The sequence below is a fragment of the Micrasema longulum genome, unplaced genomic scaffold, assembly GCF_059751315.1.
Source record: "Micrasema longulum isolate JH-2025_06_02 unplaced genomic scaffold, ASM5975131v1 h1tg001716l, whole genome shotgun sequence".
Taxonomy (NCBI): Eukaryota; Metazoa; Arthropoda; class Insecta; order Trichoptera; family Brachycentridae; genus Micrasema; species Micrasema longulum.
In genome coordinates, this window is record NW_028278894.1 from 480,420 (window position 1) to 506,673 (window position 26,254).

At 34.0% G+C, this 26,254-nt stretch overlaps 1 protein-coding gene across 5 annotated transcripts in view; it reads right to left on the minus strand.

The window, feature by feature from the left end:
- Nucleotides 1-320: 320 nt before the first annotated feature.
- The window catches only part of LOC148274244 (uncharacterized), a 140,241-nt gene continuing 114,307 nt past the window's right edge, over nt 321-26,254 (minus strand). For 4 of the 5 annotated variants that reach the window (XM_088237400.1, XM_088237402.1, XM_088237398.1 and 1 more), the window contains 16 exons: nt 21,823-22,030; nt 19,825-19,992; nt 18,021-18,277; nt 16,165-16,261; nt 14,918-15,166; nt 13,712-13,860; nt 11,991-12,140; nt 10,923-11,071; nt 9,273-9,421; nt 7,771-7,971; nt 6,694-6,847; nt 5,781-5,985; nt 3,851-3,980; nt 2,228-2,351; nt 1,254-1,413; nt 321-1,081 (listed from right to left, as the gene is read on the minus strand). In XM_088237400.1, coding sequence (XP_088093526.1) covers nt 436-1,081; nt 1,254-1,413; nt 2,228-2,351; nt 3,851-3,980; nt 5,781-5,985; nt 6,694-6,847; nt 7,771-7,971; nt 9,273-9,421; nt 10,923-11,071; nt 11,991-12,140; nt 13,712-13,860; nt 14,918-15,166; nt 16,165-16,261; nt 18,021-18,277; nt 19,825-19,992; nt 21,823-22,030 — 3,196 coding nt within the window. In that variant the 3' untranslated portion in view covers nt 321-435. The remainder of the gene's footprint in view (nt 1,082-1,253; nt 1,414-2,227; nt 2,352-3,850; nt 3,981-5,780; nt 5,986-6,693; nt 6,848-7,770; nt 7,972-9,272; nt 9,422-10,922; nt 11,072-11,990; nt 12,141-13,711; nt 13,861-14,917; nt 15,167-16,164; nt 16,262-18,020; nt 18,278-19,824; nt 19,993-21,822; nt 22,031-26,254) is intronic. The other variant, XM_088237403.1, reaches the window with a different exon arrangement.

Consider the following 26,254-nt stretch of genomic DNA (forward strand, 5'->3'; position numbering starts at 1 on the left):
AACCACAAAGTATTAAAGGGATGCATGACCAAATATTGACGCGAATAACGAGTACAAGTCATCCCCCTAGTAAAACACGTGTGGTGTATTCTGTATTACCGAAAAGAGCGGCAGTCGCTTGAGGCTTAGACCCGCTACCAAAGTTTGGGTAAAGATTGAGTTTACTTCGAGCATCCGCAATTATTATCTACTCTATTCATCGCATACCAAGAATTAAATTGTAAAAATCTGGGTTTTGTAATCGCTTCCGATTTGTTTAAAAAAAATCCAAACTTGGTAAAATGGAACAGGGAACAAATTTCATTATTTTAAACCTAAAGTTGTCTCAGACCGCTTTATTATTATGAGAATTTGTGTGGTGTGGTTATTTGAATAATTAGTTTTCTCAACAATAAATTATTTACATTAGAAACGAGGACTAGGTTATTAGTAGACTTATAAACTCTCTTCCTGTATATTCTCCATCGTAGCAAATGGTTTGGGCACGGCTTCCACCGCATTGTTTCTGTTCAAGAGATAATCGAGATCATGGGAGATGAGATCGAGCATTCCGTCCATGTTAGGATCGTCCTGCTGAGGATTTTCCTTGGAATGTTCCGAGGGTTCTAGATCGGAGACGCCCTGGCTATCGTCTTCGGATTCGGTCGAAGGCGATTCCTTAAGAACAACATCAGAGCGGTAGATAGGATGGTCTTTGTTCTTGAGACAGCTTTTGATGGGAAGTATTTGAGGTTCTTTTACCTCTTGCTTGGAATTGACACACAGTATGCAGTTGTCCGCCGTGTCCATCGGGTTTAAGTTATACTTGCAGTCCGGGTATTGTTCAAAGTCAACGGCGCAAAGTAGTATCGGAGGTTCTGACGGCGGTGGGGGATTGCGGTTGAGGATACCGAGCTCTACGCAGACTCGGGTGACATACTCCTGGGGCTGGAGGGCCGGAGGTTCCGGGGGCACCAGGTCACATACGCTGGAGACGGGGCCCCCATTGGAGCTGGACGTGGAGCGCTCTGGGCTGTCCATCATCGGAGGGATGTTTTTAAACTCGACGCTTTTGACTATATCGGCTTGTTTGCCCATCGATCTGAAAAAATTGTGTAAAATACAATGAATAATTTAAATTGATTCATTGTTTGAAATCGCTACAATATAATTCAATGAATGCTGACCGGTTTCCGAAAAAGCTGTTCATTTATCGCGTCGTAATCCACTAAATATCGTCAACCCTCTACCATATCTTTTAATCAAATGGTAACCTGTCTCTATGGTCCATGGTGTGGTGGCCCATGGAGGGAGGAGTCCTCCACAGGGAGGGGGGCGGCGCCCCGTGGCTGCTGCTGCCCCCAGCCAGGGGCAGGGAACTCTCCCCACTAGGAGCGCTGCGGGACTCCGCATCGCCCCCCTGCTTTATAAAAACTACAACAACAATTCGACTTATTAAGGTGATAAACAAAATGTATTATATAGTCTAATGACTACTGATAGTGAACTGAGTATTCAAAGTAATATGATGGACTGTGGATCTTTAAGGACTAAAAAAAGTAGTTTCCCATTCATTGTATAAAGCTTAACTGTGTGGATCTAAAAAGAGGTCATAAGAAGGATTCATATAACTAATTCGAGGCTTTCAATGTAATAATACTTGATTATAAAATTGAAGTTCGGTTATTTCTATCGTGTAAACCTCATGTTGTGGGAGTGATTAGCACATTTGATTACGAATTATAAGGTCCAGCCTTCAAAATATTTGTTTTAAGGGTATTTTTTAGATTCAAGTATACATGTATAAATTGAAGACATGGGATGAAGGTGTTATGTGGCAAATTTAGAAAAATGTACTTTTTTACGTAAATGAAGACTTTATGTACGGAGTCCTTATACAAAGAGCAGACTTCACCATAAAAAAGTAACAGAAAACCGATTTTGAGAGCGAATGAAGGTATTATTTTATCAATAATTGTATTGGGGTTCAAAACTTTAACCCCAGATTTCTCTGCTTTTAGTTTTTGTCACATAAAACTTTTACCCACTCATGTCTTCAATTTGTAAGATCTTTCTTCCTGGCCTCGGAGTACCAATGAAGTGACCTATGCACCGATAGGTGAGAATAAGCTATCGCCATTAGTTGGTAGAAAAAGAAACAAGATACATTATTCAATAGTGCACGCTGCTTGCTTTATCTGATCTTGTACTTGTCCAATTTCTTTATAATCTGATAGTTATTACTCACAGCTCAGTGAAGTGTTGGCGTAGTCTGAGCTGCAGTCCCAGTCGGTCTCCTTGGGCCTCAGGAGCCTCCTCAGACCTCCCGAAGTTTCATCTCGGATGATGTAACACCCAAATACAACGATGCCCTGCAAAGTTTATTATCAATTTTTATTATTTGAAATTGAGTATGCAAACACAGAAAAAGGCATTATATGTTTAATATGTTTGTGTGATATATTTAATTTTTATTTATGCCATAACAATACAGCAATGTATCCACATACATTAGGGTTGCCAGCCCTCCCGAAATCCCGGGATTCTCTCAGAAAGAGTACAATATTTTTTTTAAATCTCCCGACTCCCGGAATGCACCTTAAATCTCTTGGAATTGACTGCTATAAGATGATTATTTATTTATGTCAAAAAGTTTATGAAGTTGTAGTGACCAAAATGAAACTTCAACATTTCGAAAAATTGTGTAGATGAATTTTTATTTATTTATTTATACTTTTACAATGTTTGTTTTCTTTTTCTTATACAGAATAATGTGTGTCTAGGGCAGAGGTTCCCAAACTTTTTCGTGTCGTAGACCCCTTGCCATGTTTTTCGGTTTTTGGTAGACCCCCCACTTGATATTGATTTTTCATAAATTTCTAACTGTAGTGAAGTTTAGTGTTAAAAACTTAAAGTTAAAACAAATGTTAAGTTTATACATTTATTAATTGAATTTAAATTAAAACTACTCAAAATAAAATTTTGTATCTGTTATATAAAATAAACGTAACATAAAATAAACTAAGAAATAAGTAAATGTTTTTAGTGGGAAGGATGAACTGATGCTTTAATAATAAATTATCAACATTTGGCTTCAATTTTGTCAGGTTTAATCCTAAATCTCCTTGGCCAATGATGTCCAGTCTGTTTCTTTTTTTGTTAGGAGATTGTTAACAGCGCTGAACCCCCTTTCCACTAGGTATGACGATGGAAAGGAAATTAAAAATTTGCTCGCTATATTCCATAATACAGGATAAGTAACGGGTATGTTTTTTTGCAGCCAGAAGTACAGAAGTACTATCAGTGTATGTTGAGATCCACTATCGTGGACCCCTATTTTCATTTCATGGACCCCCAAATTTTTTTTTCGTTGACGTAGACCCCTTGCAGGTTGTCATAGACCCCTGGGGGTCGATATAGACCTTTTTTGGAATCACTGGTCTAGGGTGACCCGTGGGAAATCAATATTTTTTTGCATTTATTCATCAATCCCAATCACAAATGCCACAGCTAAGTAAATTAACTATTGTCAAAAAGTTGTTTTCTGTTGGTCTGCGTGGAGTGTAAAAAAGTATAACTTAATGTTAAAAAAGTATTATGTTTTGTGAATAAATATATTTTATGTTAGTTGTATAAAATAAACTCTCATTTGATTTAAGATGTTTTTTATTTTACATTCTGGATTTTCAGTTTTCGGTTGGCGACTCTAACTTCCATCCATTTTTGAGCATATTAGTAATCATCAAAATCAAAATTTATGAGCAAAACTTTTTTACTAACTCATTTCAAAGTGTTGTCGTTAGTAGAAATAATATCTTCACGGTGTAGAGAACCAATACACGTTAATAATTACATATAAATATGTAGTTACCAAAAGAGCGGCCGTGGCTGCCAGCACATTACTGGAAATGGGTCCGGGAAGATTATAGTGCACAATACTGGCTACTTCGAAGGCTTTGCTGCACAAAAAAATGGCAGCGCTGCGACGCATCATTCCAACTCTAGAAAGAAAAATAATAATAATGAATCAACATCTTATTCCAGACCAACTTGAGCCAGATTAGCATGTTATTTCTAAATAAATTAAATTGGCAACTACACAAATGGAGATATTTGAAATCCAGGGTAAAATATTAACCACGTCATTACTATAGAAGTTATGTTTATGTATGTTGTAGGTACACCATTTGCACAAAATGTAATCTTGGTCCATGTAAAACCAAACAAAAATAATTAAGTAAGGACTGCCGAGTCACAAATATCACTGGTTTTAAATAAATGACCCATTACTCCTATATAAGCTACATCTAAGATATAGCAAATATTGCGATGCCCTCAATTTGAAAAAAAAAGAGATGTCAATTCACGATAAATGCAATGCAACTAGTAATCATTTATGTAAAAAAGAGATATACATTTTTTTAGTTTCTTTCTTTAGTTCATATTATTTTTCTGTAACTCATTACCATAGATACGACACTAGCTTCAAAGTGTAAAAGTTTTTAAAAAATGTACTTAATAAAATTAATTACCTACTTATTCCATAAATTGGATTGTATTTACAAATGAAACGATGCATCTGTTTTATTTTTTACAGCTGTAGTGCAATAAGGAAGTTTAATAATTCAGCGCAATGACTTTTTAAAGTTTTATTACAACACACAAGTTCTGCTGATTTGTGAGTTGGCTTCCCAGAAACCGGAAATCTATCATTGGTTGGTGACGACTACTATACTAACTATAATTTTTATTAATTTTTTCATACATTTTCAAGAACCTTCACTTTACAATTATATGCTATAATTTTTACTGCGTGTGTGAAAACATTTTTATATTGAATTTCTCATAGCTTCGAAATTCCTCATTAAAGCTTTTTTCATCGCACATGTCGGCCTATTTTTGCTTAGCATCACGTTTGATCATGATAAAAGTCTGATGACTCTTGTGTGGCTGTGGTAAACACGAGTCTACATAGGAAACAAAACTTAATATATCTCTCTTATGTATTTAAATAATGAAGTTGTATTTTTTGTAATCTTCAAATGGTCATTTTCAAATCGGATTAAGAAAGTAAAATTTGTATAAATATGGTGGATACAAAAATGCGAAGAATAATTATATGAATGATGTGATGTTGATACACAATAAATCTGTTTTATTGTATAAGAAAGAGCACGAGAATAGAACTTGTAACAAGGAACAGAGACGCTGTTCTATGGCCGGTGTTTGTGTGAAAGTATAAGTAAATTCGTATTGGCAAAACAGTCAGTTACTGGCAGTGGGTGAGAGTGTATTCCAGTTATATGATAGGCGTATTTATGATTTAAAATTTATTTAGCTATAATAGGCCTAAATTACAATATGATTTGTACAAATTGTGGAAAAGGAATTATTTAACAATATTTCTCTTTGTTTTTATTTTTTAAAACTCCTGAACTTCAGAATATTCTGTCTTTTGCATGAGGTAATACGATGTTACATCAGCGTATGTAAAGGAATTTTGTGGCACAGCCTTTTAAGAGTTCAAGAATGAAAGCACGGATGGCAACTACCCACCAATTGAAATGTCATTTTCTTCGCTCTAGTAACGTGTCTATTTAATTATACGTCATTACTAGTCATTAGTTAATATATAAGAATTTTCATTTACCTTTAACTTATTTTTATCTGAATAAATGTTTAAATAACACAACCAATGTCTTTGTCAACATTCTATCAACAAAATACTTAATATTCTCTAAATTTTAAATTACATTATTCAATAAATTACAGGTCGGTATTTATATAAATCAAATTGGTACCTCTTTTCAATGTAGTGATGCCTATCAGGAAGTTTGGATCTCAAGAGTCGCAGGCGGGAGGCCACACACAGGCAGAGTAGAAAGTGCAGGGCCGCCAAGAGAGCTGACGCTGCCCCAAACACTGCCAGGGGAGTAGACGGGGCCCGCAGCCCCCAGCCCGAGTCCCCGGCTGCGCGGGAACACAGCGCAGCTAACACACAGACACCTGGACATAGAAATATGAAAATTCGTCAAATCATGTTCAGTTTTGGTCCAGTGGTACTGTCACGAACTCCAAATCAGAGGTTTGTTTCCTACTCTACCACAAATTAATTCATATTCCCTAGAGGGGATATGAATTAATCGATAAATTGCCAAGAAGACCAAGTAAATAATTTATTTGATTAAAATGGCATTCCAAAATATTACTCCAGAAATGATCTTTAAAATATATGACACCTCTATGGGAATATGGATATCAGTTTAGTCCCCATTTCATTAAAGACATCAAGCTAACAGAAAAATTCCAAAGATGTTCTGATATGTGAAATAGTATTAGCTTTTGTCATATATTTATTTTATAAACGCCCAAAGAGCTCTTACAATATATATTTTAAAAGTACATCTTATTAAAGTAATTGACATAAAATATAATCATAATTATTTTATTAAATATGTTAATAATTATGAAAAATAAAAAAAGTAAAGATGAATAGAAATAAAAAATATATTAAAAAGAGGAGAATTGAGGGACTGGCCATTCAATGGAAAGGATAGCTGATTTAATTGCAGCAGGAGTGATGTGAAGCAAGTCTAACAGTTCAGCATAATTATTAGCAATTATTTGGATGCGTGCCAGGGGAGAATGGTGGGGGAAGTTTGTCCGATTGTACTCACATTGCAACATGTAGTTGATCAACCCAAGGTTGTTTACCTGTCATGAGCATGAGAATGGTCCTGGGCAGGTGTGGAGGGGGCGGGGCAGGCCAGGCTAGTTCGGCGTGTAGCAGTAGGAGCTGTGCCACCAGCGCCGCCCCTCCTCCCAGTAAAAGGAGCTCCAGCCAGCCCCCGGTCATGTTACCACACCACTGAAATATATTTAAATAGTTTTAAAAATATAGCATTGAAATTGTCTTATAATATTTAGATTAATTTTTTGTACATACACATACTGTTGCTTACGTTACATTATTATTTTTTTGTTGATAAAAATAAATATTTGCGTTTTTATGATTTACCCAAATTTTGAGGGCCATTTTCAATTTGCTCAGTTGTAAATAACTCACTATTAGAAAATGGAATCGAGTTGGGTTAGAGTGAGATTTGAACCACGGACCTTTGGTCCGTGAGTCCGAGACACTAGCCAAAGGACCACAAACCAATTATAACACAGAATTTTTAAATAAGGTTTTCATTTGATAATTTTATTTCTGTTTTTGGTGGAATTTCTTTTATTATTTCTTCTGAAAACCTGTCTAATTTATCGAATACGGACGTGACGAACAGTGACGATACGTACCTTAGAAATTTGTTCACATTGTTAAATAATGTAATTTTCTACAATTGATATAAAATGTTTATTGAAATAAATACTACCATGATTTCAAATTCAGATTTAGAAGATCAAGACAGAAAACTTTGCCTTGTACCTTACGAAAAACACAACCAGCACCATTGGATTCTAAATTGGCAATGGGGTAGGCAATAAAACTCTCTATAGTACATTTTTACTGCATTCTGGCGGTAGACTACTTAAATTATATTTATGGCAAAAAGTGTAACTATGAGTTAAATAACAAAACTATCAGATGTCAAACAATCTTATTTTTCACATTCAAATTAAAGAGTGCTGAAAAACTGGGTGTGTTTGTAAATTAAAATGAGTATGTTATTCTCCCATATCATGTAAGCAAGTGGCTGGTTCTTTGTGCCAACTGAACCAATGGTAGGTCTGGCTGTACTTAATATTATATTGTTTAGTGGTTTTCTAAATTAAAATAATTAGGCTTACGTCAGATACAAAGCAGTAAAGCATCAAGCCGAGTGCCAGGGACATGGTGAAGCAGTAGTGTAACTTTAGGTACAGCAGGCAGCAGCGTCTTCTTAGCCAGCCGGGGAGCAGAAGGAGTCCCGAGCCCAGGATGGCGAGGGACGCAGCGCCCAGAAGGGCTTGCACAGCCTGCTGACTACTCCCATTTTCCAGGGCTCCATTCTAAAATGCATACCATCAAAACATCCATAACGTTGAGAGAATTGAAATGGAAACTAATTGATTAGGTTATTTTTTAAAGTTCTGTTATGTTCAACACATTTTTAAACATATTTTTTATTGTTTTACGTCAAAATTAACGCTAAACCGAAACCCTTTTTTACACCAGGGCTGCGTTCTATTTATGGTTTTTAAAAAAAAATATTTTACTATGGTATTTTGAGTTTGTTCAAATGTTTGTAGACAACACACTGGATTTCACTCCCTTAAGAGTTATAAAGATGAATAAATTACATGATAGATGGATAGATAGATGGTGAATGTTACACAGCGTGTAAAGTGGCCACTCGCACTTATGACCAGCCATAAGCCCCGCGAATGCCCGGACTTTCATATTCCCTTCTCTATAATGTTTTCCATCTCTGTTGTAATTTGTTTTTTATTGTGCCTTTTTAAAAAATACAACATCGCAACAAATACTAAATAAATAAAAATCTGAACAAAAATTATTCACTTTTACTCATCTCTTGCGCAATGCGTCTTCGAGTACCTCCATTTAGTTGCAACAATTCGCAAACTGTACACTCATATAATGCTATTCTGAATCGACTCCATGTACTCGACAATAACTATTCCGACATTGTTGATATTTTCCACATAAAGTATAGCTTATATAATAAATCAACTCTATTTAATCATTTCAAAGATGGTGAACGGTAATTTACATTTTTTAGATTATAGTGTTTTCTATGTTTACTTTTGTATGGGTACTATATTGTGTACCATATTTACGTGTATACTTTAATTGTTATTATTCTTTTTTTAATTTTTTTTGAGACAAAATAATTTTATTGCATTTAATCTACTTATATATTGTACATTTGAAAGAAAAACATATATAAATTCTTTTCATTTTAAAATTTTATCTGCACACAATGTTTAATTATTTTTTTATATCTAAATATGTTCTTTATATAAAACTCCTGTGTTATATATAGTGTTTATGTAACATGATACTTTTCAATTTAATTTTTCAGTTTTTCACATTATAATTTAAGTATTTATATTATTTTTAAAGTGTATCTTTTTAAGGTAAAAGGCACTGCATGTCGTGTATATTAATAAATAAATAAATGTGCATACCACTCTGCGCCTAGTACCTAAGTAAAAGAGCGATGTTGGGAATTCTAAAAACCAACATTTTAATATTTTTTTAATTTATTACTGATTTCTTAAAATTATTGTAGTTCCTAACTTAAGACAACTTTTAGAATTAATAAAAATTGCCAGGATGTAATTTTTACCTGTGTGGTTTGTCTAGCAAGTAATAAAGCGTACACTCCTTGGTCCTCGCAGGAACACTGAGTCACATCTGCTGAGGTCATCACAGTAGTACAAGTACCCTCCGACCACATCCCATTCTCGTACCTGCCGCACACTATTGTTCCAGAAGCTTTAAAATATAATTATACATTAAATTTGAGTTGAATTCTTCACATTTTTGTTGTAAAATTATTTTTGCACCACAAAAACATTATTTTAATCATATGGATTTTGCTGATCGATTTTGGACTATCACCCCATATTGTTAAGATCCTCATATAGGTAATAAGTCAAAGGAGTTTTTCTGACATTTAAAAATAGAATCCCTTATCTGGTAGTCGAAATACGCAAAAAAAACTAAAACTATGGCTGGCCCAGAAATCTATCAGAACAACATAACAACGCTATAATTGATTGGTTATTGCAAACATGTGTTCAATGAAATTGCGACGTTTCAAAATACAGTAGAACTTGGTTATTACGAGGAAGATGTGACCAACTGAATTTGCTCGTTGTAAGCATTAGGTACTCGTTATACCAGAGAAAGATTTTTTTTAATCCAGTCGCCATTGCATTCTTTCTCTAAGTAAACAAATAAATATACATATAGTTCATAAAGGAAAATTATAATAAATGCTTAAAAACATACTACTTTTGAAATTTAAAACGTGGATAAATAAATATACTTATTTTGCCACAATATTTACACTGTGGATAAGAAGACTTTTCACACACCTCCAGATTTTTCACGCCACATTCTATTTCACAAATAATTGCCACTTTTTCACCAATTGAGAGACACTTTCCCTTGTTAGTAGACATGTTTATAATTCAATGGTTAGTTTTTAACTGATCTGACATCACCCACACCCACTCATTATGTTTACTATGCATTGGCCATAGAACATTAAAAAAAAACTAAAAAGCATTGTACAAACCCCCGAAATAAAGATGTCATTTATAAACTACAAAAGAAGTCGAAATTGTAATGTGGTGTCGAGCCGGTACTTACTGGATTCACAGAGCTTGGATTTTTTTTACATGCAATTTCAACCACATGTGTGATAGTCTTTCAATGTTGTCGGTGGAAACACCAATTAGGTACATAGATAGACACTTACATAATGTCATAAACGTCATCTGATCCCGATGCCCAGCAGCATCAGTCCTAAGTTAGCCGCCCATTTACATTTTACTACTCAGGTTCTTATTTTTAAAATTATGATTGAAGAGTTTTTGCTCAACTGTTGACAATATTATTGTTCGGTACGTCCGAGAAGTAGCTCATTATAAAAGTGAATAAATATATGGAGAAAACTATAAACTAAAATGCCGATGAATGTTTCCTTGTTACATCCGAGATCACGCTATTTTCGTGATCGCTATAACCCAGTTTGACTGTAGTTCATTTTCATTAAAACCATTTTTATGAATTTTTATATACATTTTCAAGAAACTCCTCTGTACAAATAAATGTTCTAATGTTTACAGTGTGTAAGAAAAAAATTCTTACTTCAAATTTCACGAAGCACTGAACTTCCTCGTTGGGCCACTTGGCCTGAAGTGTAAAACCAATGAAAAAATATTTTTGAGAACATTTTTTTTATTAATGTACTAAAAAAGTAACATACTTCTTGGCCTCGGTATCGGGGGAGAATGATGCAGCTTAATCTGGAAGGAGACGGCTCCCCGAGGAAGAGATAGGAGACCTCCATCACCACCGGCCACTCGGACAGCCACAATATGGGAAGCCACCCAATATTCGAGACCGTTGCCATCCCTAAAACCAAATTCATATATTAATAATAATAATAATAATAATTGGCTGATTTATATAGCGCTTTACAATTGTATACTTAAACTTACATTCTAACTAAACTTAAGTTACATATTATATTTTCTGATTTAAAATTGAGGGTATAAAAATCTGAAGAAGTGAGATTTTAGTTGGGATCTGAACTGACTAGGACTGTCAATGATTCGTAAGTTTGAAGGCAATAAGTTCTAGGCAGAGGGGCCCGCAAGGGCAAAAGCAAGATCTCCAAATCTAGTATTTGGGGAGCACCGGATTTCGATAAGTTTTCCTCTTCCTGAATCAATCATCAAATCAATTGATCTTAATCATAAAAAAAACTAATTTCAGTTTCGGTACTATTGAACACAGTTAGATATAACAAATAGACACGTTATTGCCTAACAAACCGCATCTCATATTTAGCAAATGTTGTGTCGCCTTAAAATATTTGTAATAAAAAGATAGCAAATCAAAATACACATGCGTGCATGGAAAATCATTAAATGTGAAAAAGAGTTTTACATATTTCAGTGTAATTCATTGCCATAGCTACAGCCCTAATTGTCAGTATTATTATATATGTTTTTATTATTGTGAAAAATCTACTTAAAAATTATGAATAATCAAAATATTACAAGAGATTGGAAATATTTTACGGGAGGAAAATGGAAATCTTGGCATTGACAAGGCTTATAACTTATCATTGGATGGTTGCGATATAAATAATCATTAATTATACATGTATTTAATAAATTGGATTATATTACAGAACTATGTTACAGTACTGCGGAATTCAAATTGTTTAAGGCAACACAATAATTGCTTAATCTGAGATGGAGCTAGTAAAGAAATAACATGTCTATCTGCTGATGAGTGACAAATAAACATTTTTTAATCCACTTACTTGACTTCAGTAGAGTAGTATAGAGATGTGAAATACTTGGTGAGATTTTTATAGTTTATGAACATTAAAATGGATTTATCCGGTACTGGCTTTGCTCCTTCCACTGGAGTCAGGTACATATCAATATTTTCTTGATCCCATCTATCATGGCTAAAAACAGAAAAAAATGTAAATTAAAAAACCACACTCCACAGCTTTAAATAAAATGCATAGAAAATTAGTAAAATACAGATGAGCAAAAAACAAATGAAGTTTCAAATACCTATATTTGAAATTTGAATATAGTTCCATTTAATTGTTGTTTAAAATAGTTCTGACTTTGGTTAGTAGTGGCAACACTGACAAAGCGTGAAGCGTTTGCACTATAAACTCGGTACCTACACGTACATAGGTATCCATTTATTTTTAATTATGTATATACTTACATATGGATGGTAAAAATGCCAAGTGACTGAGGTGACTTTTTCCAGAATTTTAAACAGCAACATTTGAACTGATACCCATGGAAATTGGACATAAATTTTTTGTGTTTACACCAAAAACCCTCTTGTATGATGTTCATAAAATCAATGGATTTACCTTTATCCCACAAAAAATTGAACTTATTTTTATTGTCATTTAGGTTAACATTAAAATCAGTTTTTGGTATTTATCCTACAAAGCCCTATTAGTTTTACATAACTCCCGTCTTAACTACATTGTTTTGGAATCAATTTAAAATTAAAAAAAGGTATATTCATTTTTTAATTTGAAAAAATCTTCAATCGACTCTTCTATAAAATTAACTTTATGACACAGCAGTCACAGTAGCACAGTAGCCTTTTAACTGTAAATATTATCTAATAATTAGTTTTCTTTCTGTTAAAAACAATTTGAAAATTGATATTAAACTTTTTTGTAATATGAACCACAAGCTTATTTTCTATTAATATTTTACCCAATCAAATTCCACTATGTTTTGTATGTATTATATTTTCCTCTTAATGGCATAAATTATCATTTTTAGGGATTGCCTATAAAAAAAAGTAATCAAAAAAACACTGACCCAATTACTATACTCTTAATTGAAAAAAATGTTGTAGTATATCTGTGCATGTCTATTTTCACCTATTATAAAAAAAAAAATTCACACATTCGATTTTCAGTTTGTTTTTTATTCCAGAGTATGTAAATGTAGGCAGGAATATATATTTTTTTATTGTTGTGCATTATCAACTAAATATTTGAATGTTTAGTAATGTTTCTCATTCTGAAAAATTGAGGTCAGTGCAACATTGCCAACCCTATTTGAGATTTACCGATTTTGGGAGAAATCTACTGATCTACCAATTTTAAACACAGTCGATAGAATAAAATTTCGATATAGAAATTGTTTTATCTTTTAAATTTTTAATTACTGTTAAATAGCAGTTAACCCCCCATTCTCCCTTTACAGGAGATAATGAATCTACCGAAATCTACTGATTTACAATTGATTTATTTTCCAGCCTACGAGCTTACTGATTGATGAAGGCTGGCAACATCAACGACGTCGCTGCGACCAGTGTAGCCGCTGTGAAGATCTATTGTGATGGGTCACCGCAAATTAGTTCTCGCCATCCAAGTCCGGTCTTTAATAAGCCTGGCTTCTGAGTGGAGGGCGAGTGTTCTCATGTTGCTAAATTTCCCCCTAAATAATAAGTATCGGGCTGTTGGTAGGGTAAAGTATTAGTGTTTAGTACCTGGTGTTACTGAAAGGAAACATTGTGTGGTAGGTGGAGGTCCCAGGTTTAATGGAGTCACAGTGCACGGATAGTTCAGTTAGTCGAAGAGACGGTCCTACCCCGAATGCTGCTCCTAATATAACAGCTTGCTGAAGCTCTTGAACCCCCTGAAAACAAAAGCATAAGTTAAATTGATCAATTTATCAACAATATTTTGAGTTTGTCCAAATTTTTGTAGACAAGGACTGGATTCAACTCCCTGGGGAGCTGTTTATATTAACATATTACAACAGAGATGAAGAACATTTAAGAGAAGGTAATATAGAAGTCCAGGCATCTACAGGGCTTATGACCCGTCAATGGCTGGTTTAAGTGGCCACTTTACACACTGTGTAACATTCACCATTCTGCCTATATTTGAACATCTATATTCCTTCAATTCTTTCATCTGTTGATGTTTGTAAATAAAGGTTTCAGCTCTTTAACTTCACAAACATCAACAGATGAAAGAATTGAAGGAATAAAGATGTTCAAATATGGGCAGAATGGTGAATGTTACACAGTGTGTAAAGTGGCCACTTAAACCAGCCATTGACGGGTCATAAGCCCTGTAGATGCCTGGACTTCTATATTACCTTCTCTTAAATGTTCTTCATCTCTGTTGTAATATGTTGATCAATTTATGATACCTTTAAAATCTCTAGTAAATTAAAAATAAGGACCTTGTTCATTGAATTATTTTTAATTTTAAAATCACATTGTCAGCATTGAAATTAGAACTAACAAAGCAATATGCACACAACACTTCATCTATACATACATGTTTTCAACCTTTTCCATCCTTATTCTTATCCCCTTCATACAGTGCTTCGCCTTTACATTCCGTACTAGCCTGAATACCACACGGCCTAAAATATAATGCCATTTATATATTTGGAGCAGGAATGAAAGGAAAATTTCAAATATAAAACAAAAGTTTATTAGGTAAATTATATTATAATAAATACGATATTTTTATTCAGACAAAGTATTGCGGATAATAATCCGAATACGTTAGTAATCTGCTATGGTTCTGTTTTTTGCCCGCCAAGATTGTCGAGGCCTTACTGAATATTTTTTAATCCAAAATTTACATTTGTGAAAGTCTATCATAAGTTCTGTTATACGAAAATTCTTTTTCAGTCCCATTGACATCTGTCAATATTGATATTTATAAAAGTATACCTGTTGATCTAATACAGCATATTCTGACTTCATCAGCTGGTTTACAATGCTGAAGAATGGTTCCACAGCATCATCTCTCTCCGCCGAAGAGTTGAGGAAAGCCAGATAGTCCAGGGCTGCCTTGGCCTTGCGAAGGATAGCTCCTCCTTCACCGGGGTACAGCCAGGCTCTGCTGCGAATGTAGGAGAGATACCTCTGGAGAACACCCACTGCAGAGGTGTTGCCGTATCCAAATGTTATTTTCTGGAACTAATATATTTTTGCAATTAGTAAGATTTTAAAATCTGATAAAATTAAAGGAAGGATGAATCCACAAGATTGGATTTGTTATTTAAACTTCGCACCTTGCCAATATTTTTTTGTAAACAACTATCAGACAAATGAGGAGTTCAAAAACAAAGGCAGTAATCTTTAAAAATAACTGAAACAAATATTTATGAATGCAGAAATAGCTACCCCCCCCCCCATCCAGAGTGCCAGATGTCTAAATGCGTAAAACTGAGAAAAATTACTTTGAAGATTTTGACATTCGTAATTTTTGATCACAGATCAATGTGAAACAATTGGCTTATTATAATTATACCGTAATATACATAAAATAACAACAATTATTATTGATTACGAAATAATAAATATGTTTGACTGCCACATTTCGTGTTATTGTAGTTTTGACGAATTATAAAAGATTTTAGATAAATAAGTGCTATTATGCACACCGTACGAAGTTATAATAAATTTTTAGCTATGTTAGGTAATTTGGCACATTCCAAATTCTATTAAATGTCGTACTTAACCTAAAACACCGTTTTTTTATTACTTATGGCACCTTTGATTTGAAATGTACGGGAGATGCGATGTATTAAAAATTTTTCATCTAAAAATATTTTTTTACAAAAACAGCAATCTTTATTCGAAATATATTTTTATACCAAAAAGCCACTTAACAAAATGGCTGCTCATTAAATTCGACCCCTTTGTTGAAATTATTGTTCAAATGATTAGACTGGATCAAAAAAGAATTTAAATAAGAGACTAAAATGCATAAAATATTTTTTCTCAAGCAATGCAGCAATTAATAGGTACTATTATTGGGCAAAGAAAAGAAGAAACATATTGATACCAGAAACACTTTTAGCCAGTTTAAACTCACGAATTATGAAGCTAATAAAAACGCTAGTAATATAAAATACACTTAAGTAAATATGAAGGTATATTATGATTATTCTTAGCTTGGTTTTATACCGTACCTCAGTATAAATGTCATTGAGGCCATCTGCTATACAGTTGCTAAAGTCTGGAATATTCCATTCTGATTCAAAAGGTGCTGTTTTCATCTCACAAACCCTGAAATCAGAAATAATACATTCAAAAATTATTTTATCATGTTTATACTTTCAAAGGGGTTAAAACTTTCAGTAGGGTCGCAGTGAGTCACATCTTGCTGGAGGGTGTGATTCTATAAAATGCTGCGAACGCCCAGTTGCATTCCACCGGCAACACTACTGACTAGTCCAACTCGTTAGCGTCCACGTCGCGAACCCTGGGCAGTGGGATCACACTCATAACGGCGTGATCACAGCAGATAATGAGAGGATAAGAGGCGAGTTTCTGGCGCCTCAAAACCAAAACCAATCAGCTAAGGGAAGGTAACCCCGACAGAAAAATCCACGAGAGAAGGCAACAAGAAACCGCTTTGGTCATCTTTTCCCAGTAATCACTACGGCGAGTACATCAATAAGCAGTCGTCCTGGCTGCGAAATATAAAAGTAGCGAACAGATACATATGCTTTCGCTGTAGTGATCGCCAGCGTCTGGGGGACTTGACAAGAAGAAGAAGAATACTTTCAAAAATGACATTCAGCAAACAACATTATAGGTGAGGAAAATTAGAAAGACAAATAAGGAGTAAAGATGTCTTCTTCAGTAGGATTCTAAACTAGCGCTGGTCAAGTCTTGCGCTGGGATCAAGTTTTTTCAAAGATGTTCTGAGAAAGGATAAAAAGGATGAGAAACGATAGAACACCACATCAACTAAGATTTCAATAATGATTTATCTTTTTCCACATTTCTCTCATACAATTTGTATTTCATCTATTTTTTATTATTGTGCTATTCTGAACCGCTCTCGCGGCACGAGAAAACCGTTTTCTCGTGTATTTTGTATGTAAATACACGAGATAATACGGCTGCGAGAGCCTTTCAAATACCACACCTAAAATAAAAGTAAACTGAGTAACGCAAATGTATTTGAAGTGAATATTTTAAGAACTAGGAATGTTATTATTAAAATAATAATATTTTTATACTTGGTTTGATTGTAAGAGATTACCAGTGGTAATAAGTCCGCCACATAACCATATACACCTGCATAAATTGTTTTAGTTTATGCCATGTATTGTTAAGGTGATTCTAAATGAAAATATGAAACTGCTTCATAGTGCTCTAATATTTTTTTATTGAAAAATGCCATTTTTACTTTTATTTTCAATGGAAATTTTACAAAACTTAGTTTGCAGAAACTTAACACTATATTGATTGTAACAAATACAATAACAATATAATTTAGGTCCTTTTCACAAAATGGTGTACAAAACCAACAATTATTAATCTTATTTTTTGTTCATCATGTTATAACCATTATTCTCTTTCCGCTCCGCTCCTAATGGTGCAATCGTAGCGTATCTTGATTATTTTTTGTAACATAAAGGTAAGATGATCAGTCTAACGCTTCAGATGCCAGTCCAGGGACTATGAAATATTAGAGTGTAAAAACATTTATTTAAACATAATATGCGGAGAAAATATAATGTCTCTTTTTATACCTATTTATTATTTATATTATAAAACATACAAAAATTAAAACAAGGTATCAGGTTTTTCAAAATTCGTTTGGCTAAATGATACAATCCACTTTACTTCTACCTACCTCCATTATCCATTTTTTCAAAGCCGTTTTAAACGTTTTCTCGTTACTAATTGTTTTCATTTTCCAATACTCAATGTCATACCGAGATTTTTCACAGTTTCACGTGTTGGTGTGATTTCTGCTGGCGGTCATTTTTTTCTACCCCCGCAGGCCTGAAAGTTGATAGTGAAATCTTACCTCGTGACGTGTCCAGTAAACCCTTGCGGACACTCTATCATGTGGTCTGCGGGGGCGGCTTGGGGCCAGCGGATACCCCACGCGGTGCCGGCGGGGCACAGCCCCCCGCCTTGGGCTTCCTGGAAGCCGTCGGAGGCAGCTGATCCTTCCACCGAGTCTTGGGTTCTCGGAGTGACGTCTTCCACGGCCCTCACGTAGACGGAGCGCACTCTAGTGGACACCGCGCTGCTGACGTGACAGCTGTATTCACCGGATTTCTGAAGAAAATAAGGGGAAAATACCATTTGCAAAATTAACTTTTGGGCAGCTATGATGTCACTAGTGCCTACATAGAATACAGAATTTGAAACACATGTATTACACAGACCAATATTATTACACGGAAGGTAAGGTGATCATTGAAGCTCACCCATTTACGCATACCCTAAGAGGTCTTGTGGTCGTTTTTTAGATCCACGAATTGTAAAAACATTTTATTAAAGGTTTTATGAGCGGATTATTATTTTTGTTTTATTTTTTATTAATATTCTTTGTTTACTAAAGATTTGCGTATTCTTAGAATTTACATTTACTGCTTCCAAGGCCCCTATCACCGTGAGTGCACCTCAGCATATATAGTCAAATAAGTAATGTGTCAGTCTTACGTAGGTAAGGTGATCAGTCTTACGCTTCAGGTTACTATCAAGAGTGTCATAAGTAAAAAAGAAACTGTGTTTCAAGTAAGTTTGACATTTAATAAAAACTACCATAGCTAAAAAACGTCATTAAAACCGCATACGGAATGCATAATGACACTCTAACACGATATTTATTTATTAATATATATTTTAAAAAATAAAATGAATACGAAACATATTTTTTTTATTTTTTTATTTTGTCTTTAAATAGTACAAACATAAAAAATGAATGTCCTAATATTAACTTATATCTAATTATTATTAAAACATATACTAATTATTAACATTTTTCAAACGATATACGTACACTTAAAAAGAAAACTTCTATAAAGCTAACACGAATAAGATTACTTTTTAAAATTTATCTGCTAAACACATGTTTTTTTTATTGACATTTAAATGAAATAATATTTTTTTGCTCTCTTATTTCCAATGGTATTTCCTTATAATATAACTGTACAGCTCGGTGCATCAACGAGTTCCGTGTACTTGTTTTCCTACGAAATGGTAGTCTTACTTCATGTTTATTTCTTGTTTTATATACATGTTCACATTGATTAGAAAAAACCTTTTGAGTCAACTCTTTTGAGGTATAACCATAACCGTATAACCGTATTTATTAAGTGGATATGCGGTGCCAGACCATTTTGATGAATAGGTATTCGAACATTGGCTTTCTGTCACTCTCTCGTAAATAGCTCTCCGATACTCTACGGAAAAAACAACTCGTCAAACTTGACAAGCACGTCAGACTGATTACGCAAAGCAAAAGTCGACGGTATCGACGTTTCATTGTCCCGTTTTCCGTACCTCAAAACTGAACCGATTTTGTATTTTTTTCAGGTTACAGTGGAGAGACAATGAAATATTTGCAGTGTAGAACCACTTTTAAAACCGTTATTTCACACACCCCTCGGCAGGAATCAAACCCGGGACCTCAAACACGGTAGGCGAATACGCTAATAGGTGGAAATAACTCCACTCGATTTCCGTTTTCACGCTTTTCATTCGAAAGTAGTCCAATCGAGCCGAGAACTAACTAACTGGACTAGTGTCCAGGTTAGTTTCCATTTCACACCACACACAGACACGAGAAAAAAAATGAAGTAAAATAAAAATTTTGGTACCTGGATATTGTAAAGGTGCAGAATGCTCCCCGCGGGAGCTAAATCCTCCCAAACTTCAGATCCTGGGGTCAAAGGAAAAAGGGCCCTATTCCTGGTCCAACTATATCCCAGTTTCCCGTGCAACCCCCCACTGTTTACTGAGAGACATGTCAGTGATACATTTTCGCCCTGAAAAACAAGGATTTAAAGTTAGGTATGTTTATATTTTGTTACTTTGAAAATGAAAACAATACGATCGATCTTATCCTTCGCGTGCCGCGTCACGGTAAAACACAATGCTGTAAAGAACACGACATAAATATTATGAATTTATCGAAAGATAAAGATATTATAACATGATGTAAACATTCAAGAACAAACTTTTTTTAAACACAAAAACAACATCCTTCCATTTTTTTGTATGTGCATTCTCGTCGAATGCAACCCTGGTAGGTCGATGAAAAAAATATTTATGGTTCTAACTTTTTTTTTACAGATTCGATTGAACATTTTAATACTACAAACAACGAACTTTAAAATATATTTTTTCACTTAAATTTTAATTTTTAAACAACTTTCATTTATGTTTTACTTTTTCCTTCTCTTTTTTATACTTTCGTAATTAACCTTACATAAATGCTTTATAATATGGAAACTTCACTGGTCCATTAGAATTAAGTCTAATTGTGTAAAATATTAAACTTTGTAGCTGAACTGTATGTTTCCTAAATAAAAGAAATAAAATAAAATAATAAAAAAAAAAATCTACGAACACGCGCAGCGCAAAATTCAAAGCGCATTTCGCTGAAAACCGCACGTTAATTGGTTAAGCCGTTTAGGAGGAGTTCAGTGACATCACACGTACAGAAGAATTATATTTATAAAGACTGTTCACCGCTGTGATTATTTCTGGAAAACATTTTTTTGTAAAAGGTTTATTGAACCGTTGATGTACAAATATTTTTTTTCCAATAAATCAATTAAATAAAAGTTGTTGCAGTATTTTGGTTGCAAAACGTGTGCGAAAAAATCAATATATTAACACTCGCCGAACTAACTGCTTTTTTTTTTTTTTTTTAATTTCAAAATACAAAAATGTACAAAAACACAATTGTATTCCCATGAGTTAGCAAACTCATTCTGGGATTGATACAATTAAAGATTATCAGATGAAAATAAAAATACATTTAGTTGAACATAATTAAAACAAAAATGGACATATCTCGGAGACCTTTTTAAAAACAAATTATAATATATTATTTAACATTAAATCACATGGGTCAAGGGTTATCGATAAATAATTTGAGGAAATGATTTTTTAGTGTTATTTGATTTCCATTCGTAGACTGGTAAGAAATTGATTTAAAGTGAATAGGCAGGAGGTTATATTGAGTAGAGGCAATGTAGAGGAGTGACCTCAATCCGAATTTAGAGGAGTGTACAGGGGGTAAATGTAGACAGTTATGAGATCGTGTGCGATGGTTATGTATATCACTGTTAAAAGTAAGCGCTAAATTTGAGTATAATTTATGTTGCAATATTTGTAAAAAAGTGTTAGTTATTTCATATGAAGGTAAAATACTAAAAGAAATTATATTTGTCTCGGAATATATCTCCTTTATGCTTTTATCTCTTGGAAAACAAAATACATTTCTTATTGCTCTATTTTGTAGAACCTGTATTTCCGCAATCCTCTTTTTCGTCGCAAATCCCCAGACACAGGTAAGATAGGATAGATGAGAGTGAAACATGGCAAAATATACGGCCCGAAGAAGTGTTGTTGGAAGCACTTAGGGTTTCATAGCTCTCATAGTAGTCGTCCCAAATGTTCTTTCTTTGTCCAAGTGGAAAATTGAGGTCATTTTCTATTTCCCTGACTGTCAGCAATTCGTGCTAAGTCATCAGTATTTTTAGATGTTTTGATATTGTGTTGTTTACATATAGGAAATGCATGATTTACCTCTATCCCGGTTGTATTTCAGATTTACTAACATTAGTTGCAGAGTCATAGTTTCCTACCTTATGCGCCGTGACGCTCATGGGGGCCAGGCGGACCTCGGGCGCGAGCACGTGAAGGCGCAGCTCCCGGCACTGCTGGCGCCCCCCCACGGCGGCCTGGCAGCCGAACACGCCCGTGTCGGCGCGGGCCGCCCGAGCCACCCCCAGGAGGGCGGTCCAGCGGGTCCCCACGCCGCCCTCGTTGTCCACCAGCCGCGTCCATGTATTCCTACAACGGCGGAGGTGTTAATTGTTTATGATAATCAATTGAATTCACCAATGATTCGCATGCAGCCACTTGCAAATCAATACAGTGATGATTAAGATTTATTTTATACCACGCCGCTAATGATCAAGTCCTGTGTTTTGAAAAAAAAAAATTACATTAAAAATTCGAATAATGATTAGTTCTTCACTTCTTTTTAACTCTTTACTATTGTGTCCATATTTATTTTATACGTTTATTATTGTTCAGTATTAATACTTATATAAACCACGAAGTAAACCTTTAACTTTTCTTTTAAATCACTTTCTTTTTTTTCTTTTTTTTTCTTCTCTTCTACTAGTAAAACTGCTTTTTTCTTTAATTTACCTTTCTTTCATACTGTTAAATATTTATATTTGTTAGTTATCTTTTTTTATATATAAATACCGTTTACCATTGTATACTTTTCGCTATATTTTTGTTCTTTTTTAATATTATGTTATTTTTTGTTGAATTTTTTCCCACTGGTTTTATTGTAATTATGTAAAGGTTCATGAAAGCGTAAACAAATAAATAAATATCGTATGTAACATTTTCAAACGAGACAAAGGAAGTCGAGACTAACAAACCAGGGACTGAAATAATACAACAAACTACTTGACAAAACTAAACAAAAGATTCGGAGAACCTTTACAAAGAATGATGTAATATCTTATATTTACATATAAGTTATTAATTTAAAAATACTTGGTACAAAAGATGTTTAAAATATTATAATTAACAATAGAATATCAATTAAAAAAAGGAAAATGATTAAGTTTAATGAATGTAATCCGGAAGGGTTTGTAAATAAATTTCGAATAAAAATATGGGTTGTCAAATACACATTTCTTCTAGTCTCCATTATGGGCTTTATAAACATAGGATTATTAAACATTCAAACGCACTGTATTTTAATTTACTTTTGTTATGTTAATAGAAATATTCCAATTTTCCGTATATATTGTTTCAATAAATGAGCTATATGGCTGAATTTATTTGCATTAAAAGTTTTATAATATCTGAGTTCTTTTAGTTTCAAAATACAAAAACGGAATTCCTCGCATCTGTATATGACAGGATTAGTTTTCGTGGATAAATGGGTAGGTGTGTTTGTATTATCTGTGCCGACATTGTCCTGAAGATAGGGGAGGAGAAATCGGAAGATGTTTTCCAAGTAAATACGCCGTGTGAGCGTTTTGTCATTATATCGCGAAGTTTTTTGTGAAATGAGGTAGTTCAGTGCTAAATTGGATACAAAAAATGTTTTCTTAGACGCGGTAAAAATGTGAACATTAGTTGACGGCGAAGTTCCTCCAAATGTATGAAAAAGTTATAAAAACAGTTTTAATAAAAATGAACTTCTTTGAAACGTCACAGATTCATGTGAATAAAACGAACCAATTATGGCGTTGTTATGTGTTGTGATAAATTTCCGGTTTCTGGGTATTCATTTTCTTCAATGTTTAGTGTATTTTGACAGCTACGGGGTTCATTTTTGAACGGCAGCAAAACTCACCGACGGCAACTTGTGACATCACAGCCGGAGTAATTTTAAAATTACAAAACATTAAAAAATCGTAGCGATAATAATACGATATTCTTTAATTTAAAAAAAAAATTGGTTTAGTTTGAAAATCTATTGAACTTTCCCATTGCACAGAAAAAATGCCATATTTCTTCTCAAAAACGTTGTCCCTCTCTGTTGAAATAAATTTAAATATGAACAACTCTCTAGGAAGAAAATCCATCCAGTCTGCAAGCATTTGGACATACTTAAACATTGATGTTCATTATTGTTTATTGTGATCGCTCAAATGCTTAGCATGTTTTTAAGCACGTCGATAATCATTTGTGATTGCACTGCTGAAGCGTAAAACTTTGATACTAACATATATCGACATTTCTACACCTATCGTACATATTTTTACCACACATCCGCATGAGGTTTCGCATTTCGACAGCATTCAGCCTACCCTTGTTTTTCCAATTCCAATTCCATACTTCGCTTCCATACATACCCAGTATTCTATTGTGAACGGATAATTTCCCCTCCTGCGACAAATTATTTGTACGTATTTGTTAAAATATTGATTTACTTTTAAAAAGTACAGTAATAACGTAAAAAACATTAAATTTTGAATTAAAAATTAAGAACAAATTTTTATTTAAAAGAAATACTCCCACGGAAAATCGAATCTATGTATTTACAAATTTTATCCCTCGTCTCCGTGACAGTTTACTTACATTTTATAGAATAAATAGACATTGATAAAATTGACTTTTTAAGCTATTGGCCAGCAGCGAGATACGATCTTCAGAAACAAACATTTGGAAAATCTGCCGGAAGTGAGTATATCCTTAATCTTTAGATTTTTCCCCTCTTAGTTCCGTTCACCCCCTTTCCGTAGTTCGGCAGTCCCCACACACAAGCCTGCCATAAAGTAGTTCTAAATAAGATTATAGAACTTACGTAATTTCTTCTTTCCCTTAGGGAAAAACTGGGGATAGATGTATAAATTTGGGTGTATGCGCAAAATACAGAATGATTTATTTTGCTGTATAAAAAAAACTAAACGGACAAATAAATAATCGGAACTTGTACTTTTTCGGTTAAAATGAATGTTTTTTTTTACCTATTGATTAGTTTTAAAACAACTAATTAGGTTGAGTGTAGGTAACAAACTGAAACTTTAAATATTAACAGTTTGGTCAAAATATTCACAAAATTGTTGACAAACTGCAATAAAACTCTGCTTGCATGGGTCTTAATAATAATACCAAAAAATCTCATATTATGTGCAACAAATCCTGTCTTGACTCTGATCAGTCTCTGTAATAATGGGCAAAGGATTTGGAAAGTCGACAGCTTTAAATACTTGGGAGTTCACATAACTGCGGATGGTAGTATGCATAAAGAGATCGCAACTCGCCTATGAATTGCTGGAGCAACTTTCAACACAATGCGTGCTGTCAGGAACTCTGGTCTATACTCGACCAAAACAAAATACCGGCTATTCAACTCTTGTACATATAATGCCAGTTCTCCTATATTGGCGTGGATTGTGGCACCTTACCAAAACTCAAAACACCGAACTTCCGAGTTTTGAGACGTGCTTGAGGATAATATTAGGCATAGGGTGGTTCGATTTTATAACTAACAATGAAGTCCGAGAACGAACGCAGCAGCCTCCTACAACGAGCGTCTTGAGGATGCGTTGGTGGACCTGGCCTGGGCACGTGCTGCGCATGACCCAGAAGAACCATAAGAGTTGCCTCTTTTTTACACCCGCGCCCGCGAGCTACCGCCGATGACGATTTTTCGGCTTTATCTGGCGGAACTAAGGGACGCGAGATTGACGTGCGAAGAGGCTAGAGTGCTGGCTGACGATAAGGTCTCCTTGAGGCCTGGATGTGGAAACAGAAGAAGAAGGAAGAAATACTCTTAACCGTTTTTACTCCTTTCTAAAAGAGAAAAGAAAAATCTCAATGTTTAAATCAACCACTATTTTGAGTCTACTAATTCCATTTTCATTGAAAACGAGAAATCGGACAGTTGTTTCGCCTTATTAGGGCATTTTCTAACAAATGTAGAGATTAAGCAGACTGGAGGTCTTTATGTACTTTAAATTCTTTAAATGTTTAAATTCCGTAAATTTTAAAAAAGTTTCAAGGCACAAAAAATATTAGAGGCCTGAAGAAATATTTAATAAATTATATTTGGGCTAGCTTTAAACATTCACATTGCTGGAAAGTTGTAAATTTTAAGTTAAAGATAAAAATAACAAAATAAATTGCATTATTATGTTTTATTCAGGTCAGTTATATATTATTTTGAGATAGAAATAAGTATCATACAAAGGGTACTTTAATTCTCAGTTATGTGGACATTGTATTTAATAGAATCCTAAGAGACGGGAGATTGCTTTCTATTGCTAACACGATTACTGCCTATTCATATAATTTTTTTGACAAAAAGACCTTTTTTTCAATTGTAACTGAATATTTTAATCATACGAAGACTCTCGTGCCATTTATAGTCTTACTTCCCTAATTAAACAAAGCAAGCAGAGAAACAATTCTGATTCGTAAAATATTGTAATAAATTGTCCCGTTAAATCAACACGACAGGTTAAATTTTTTAATAATCCATTGCCAAAAAAACTACTTTTAAAACTCATTTATTCATCGTAGTTGCGCTAAGTTGAA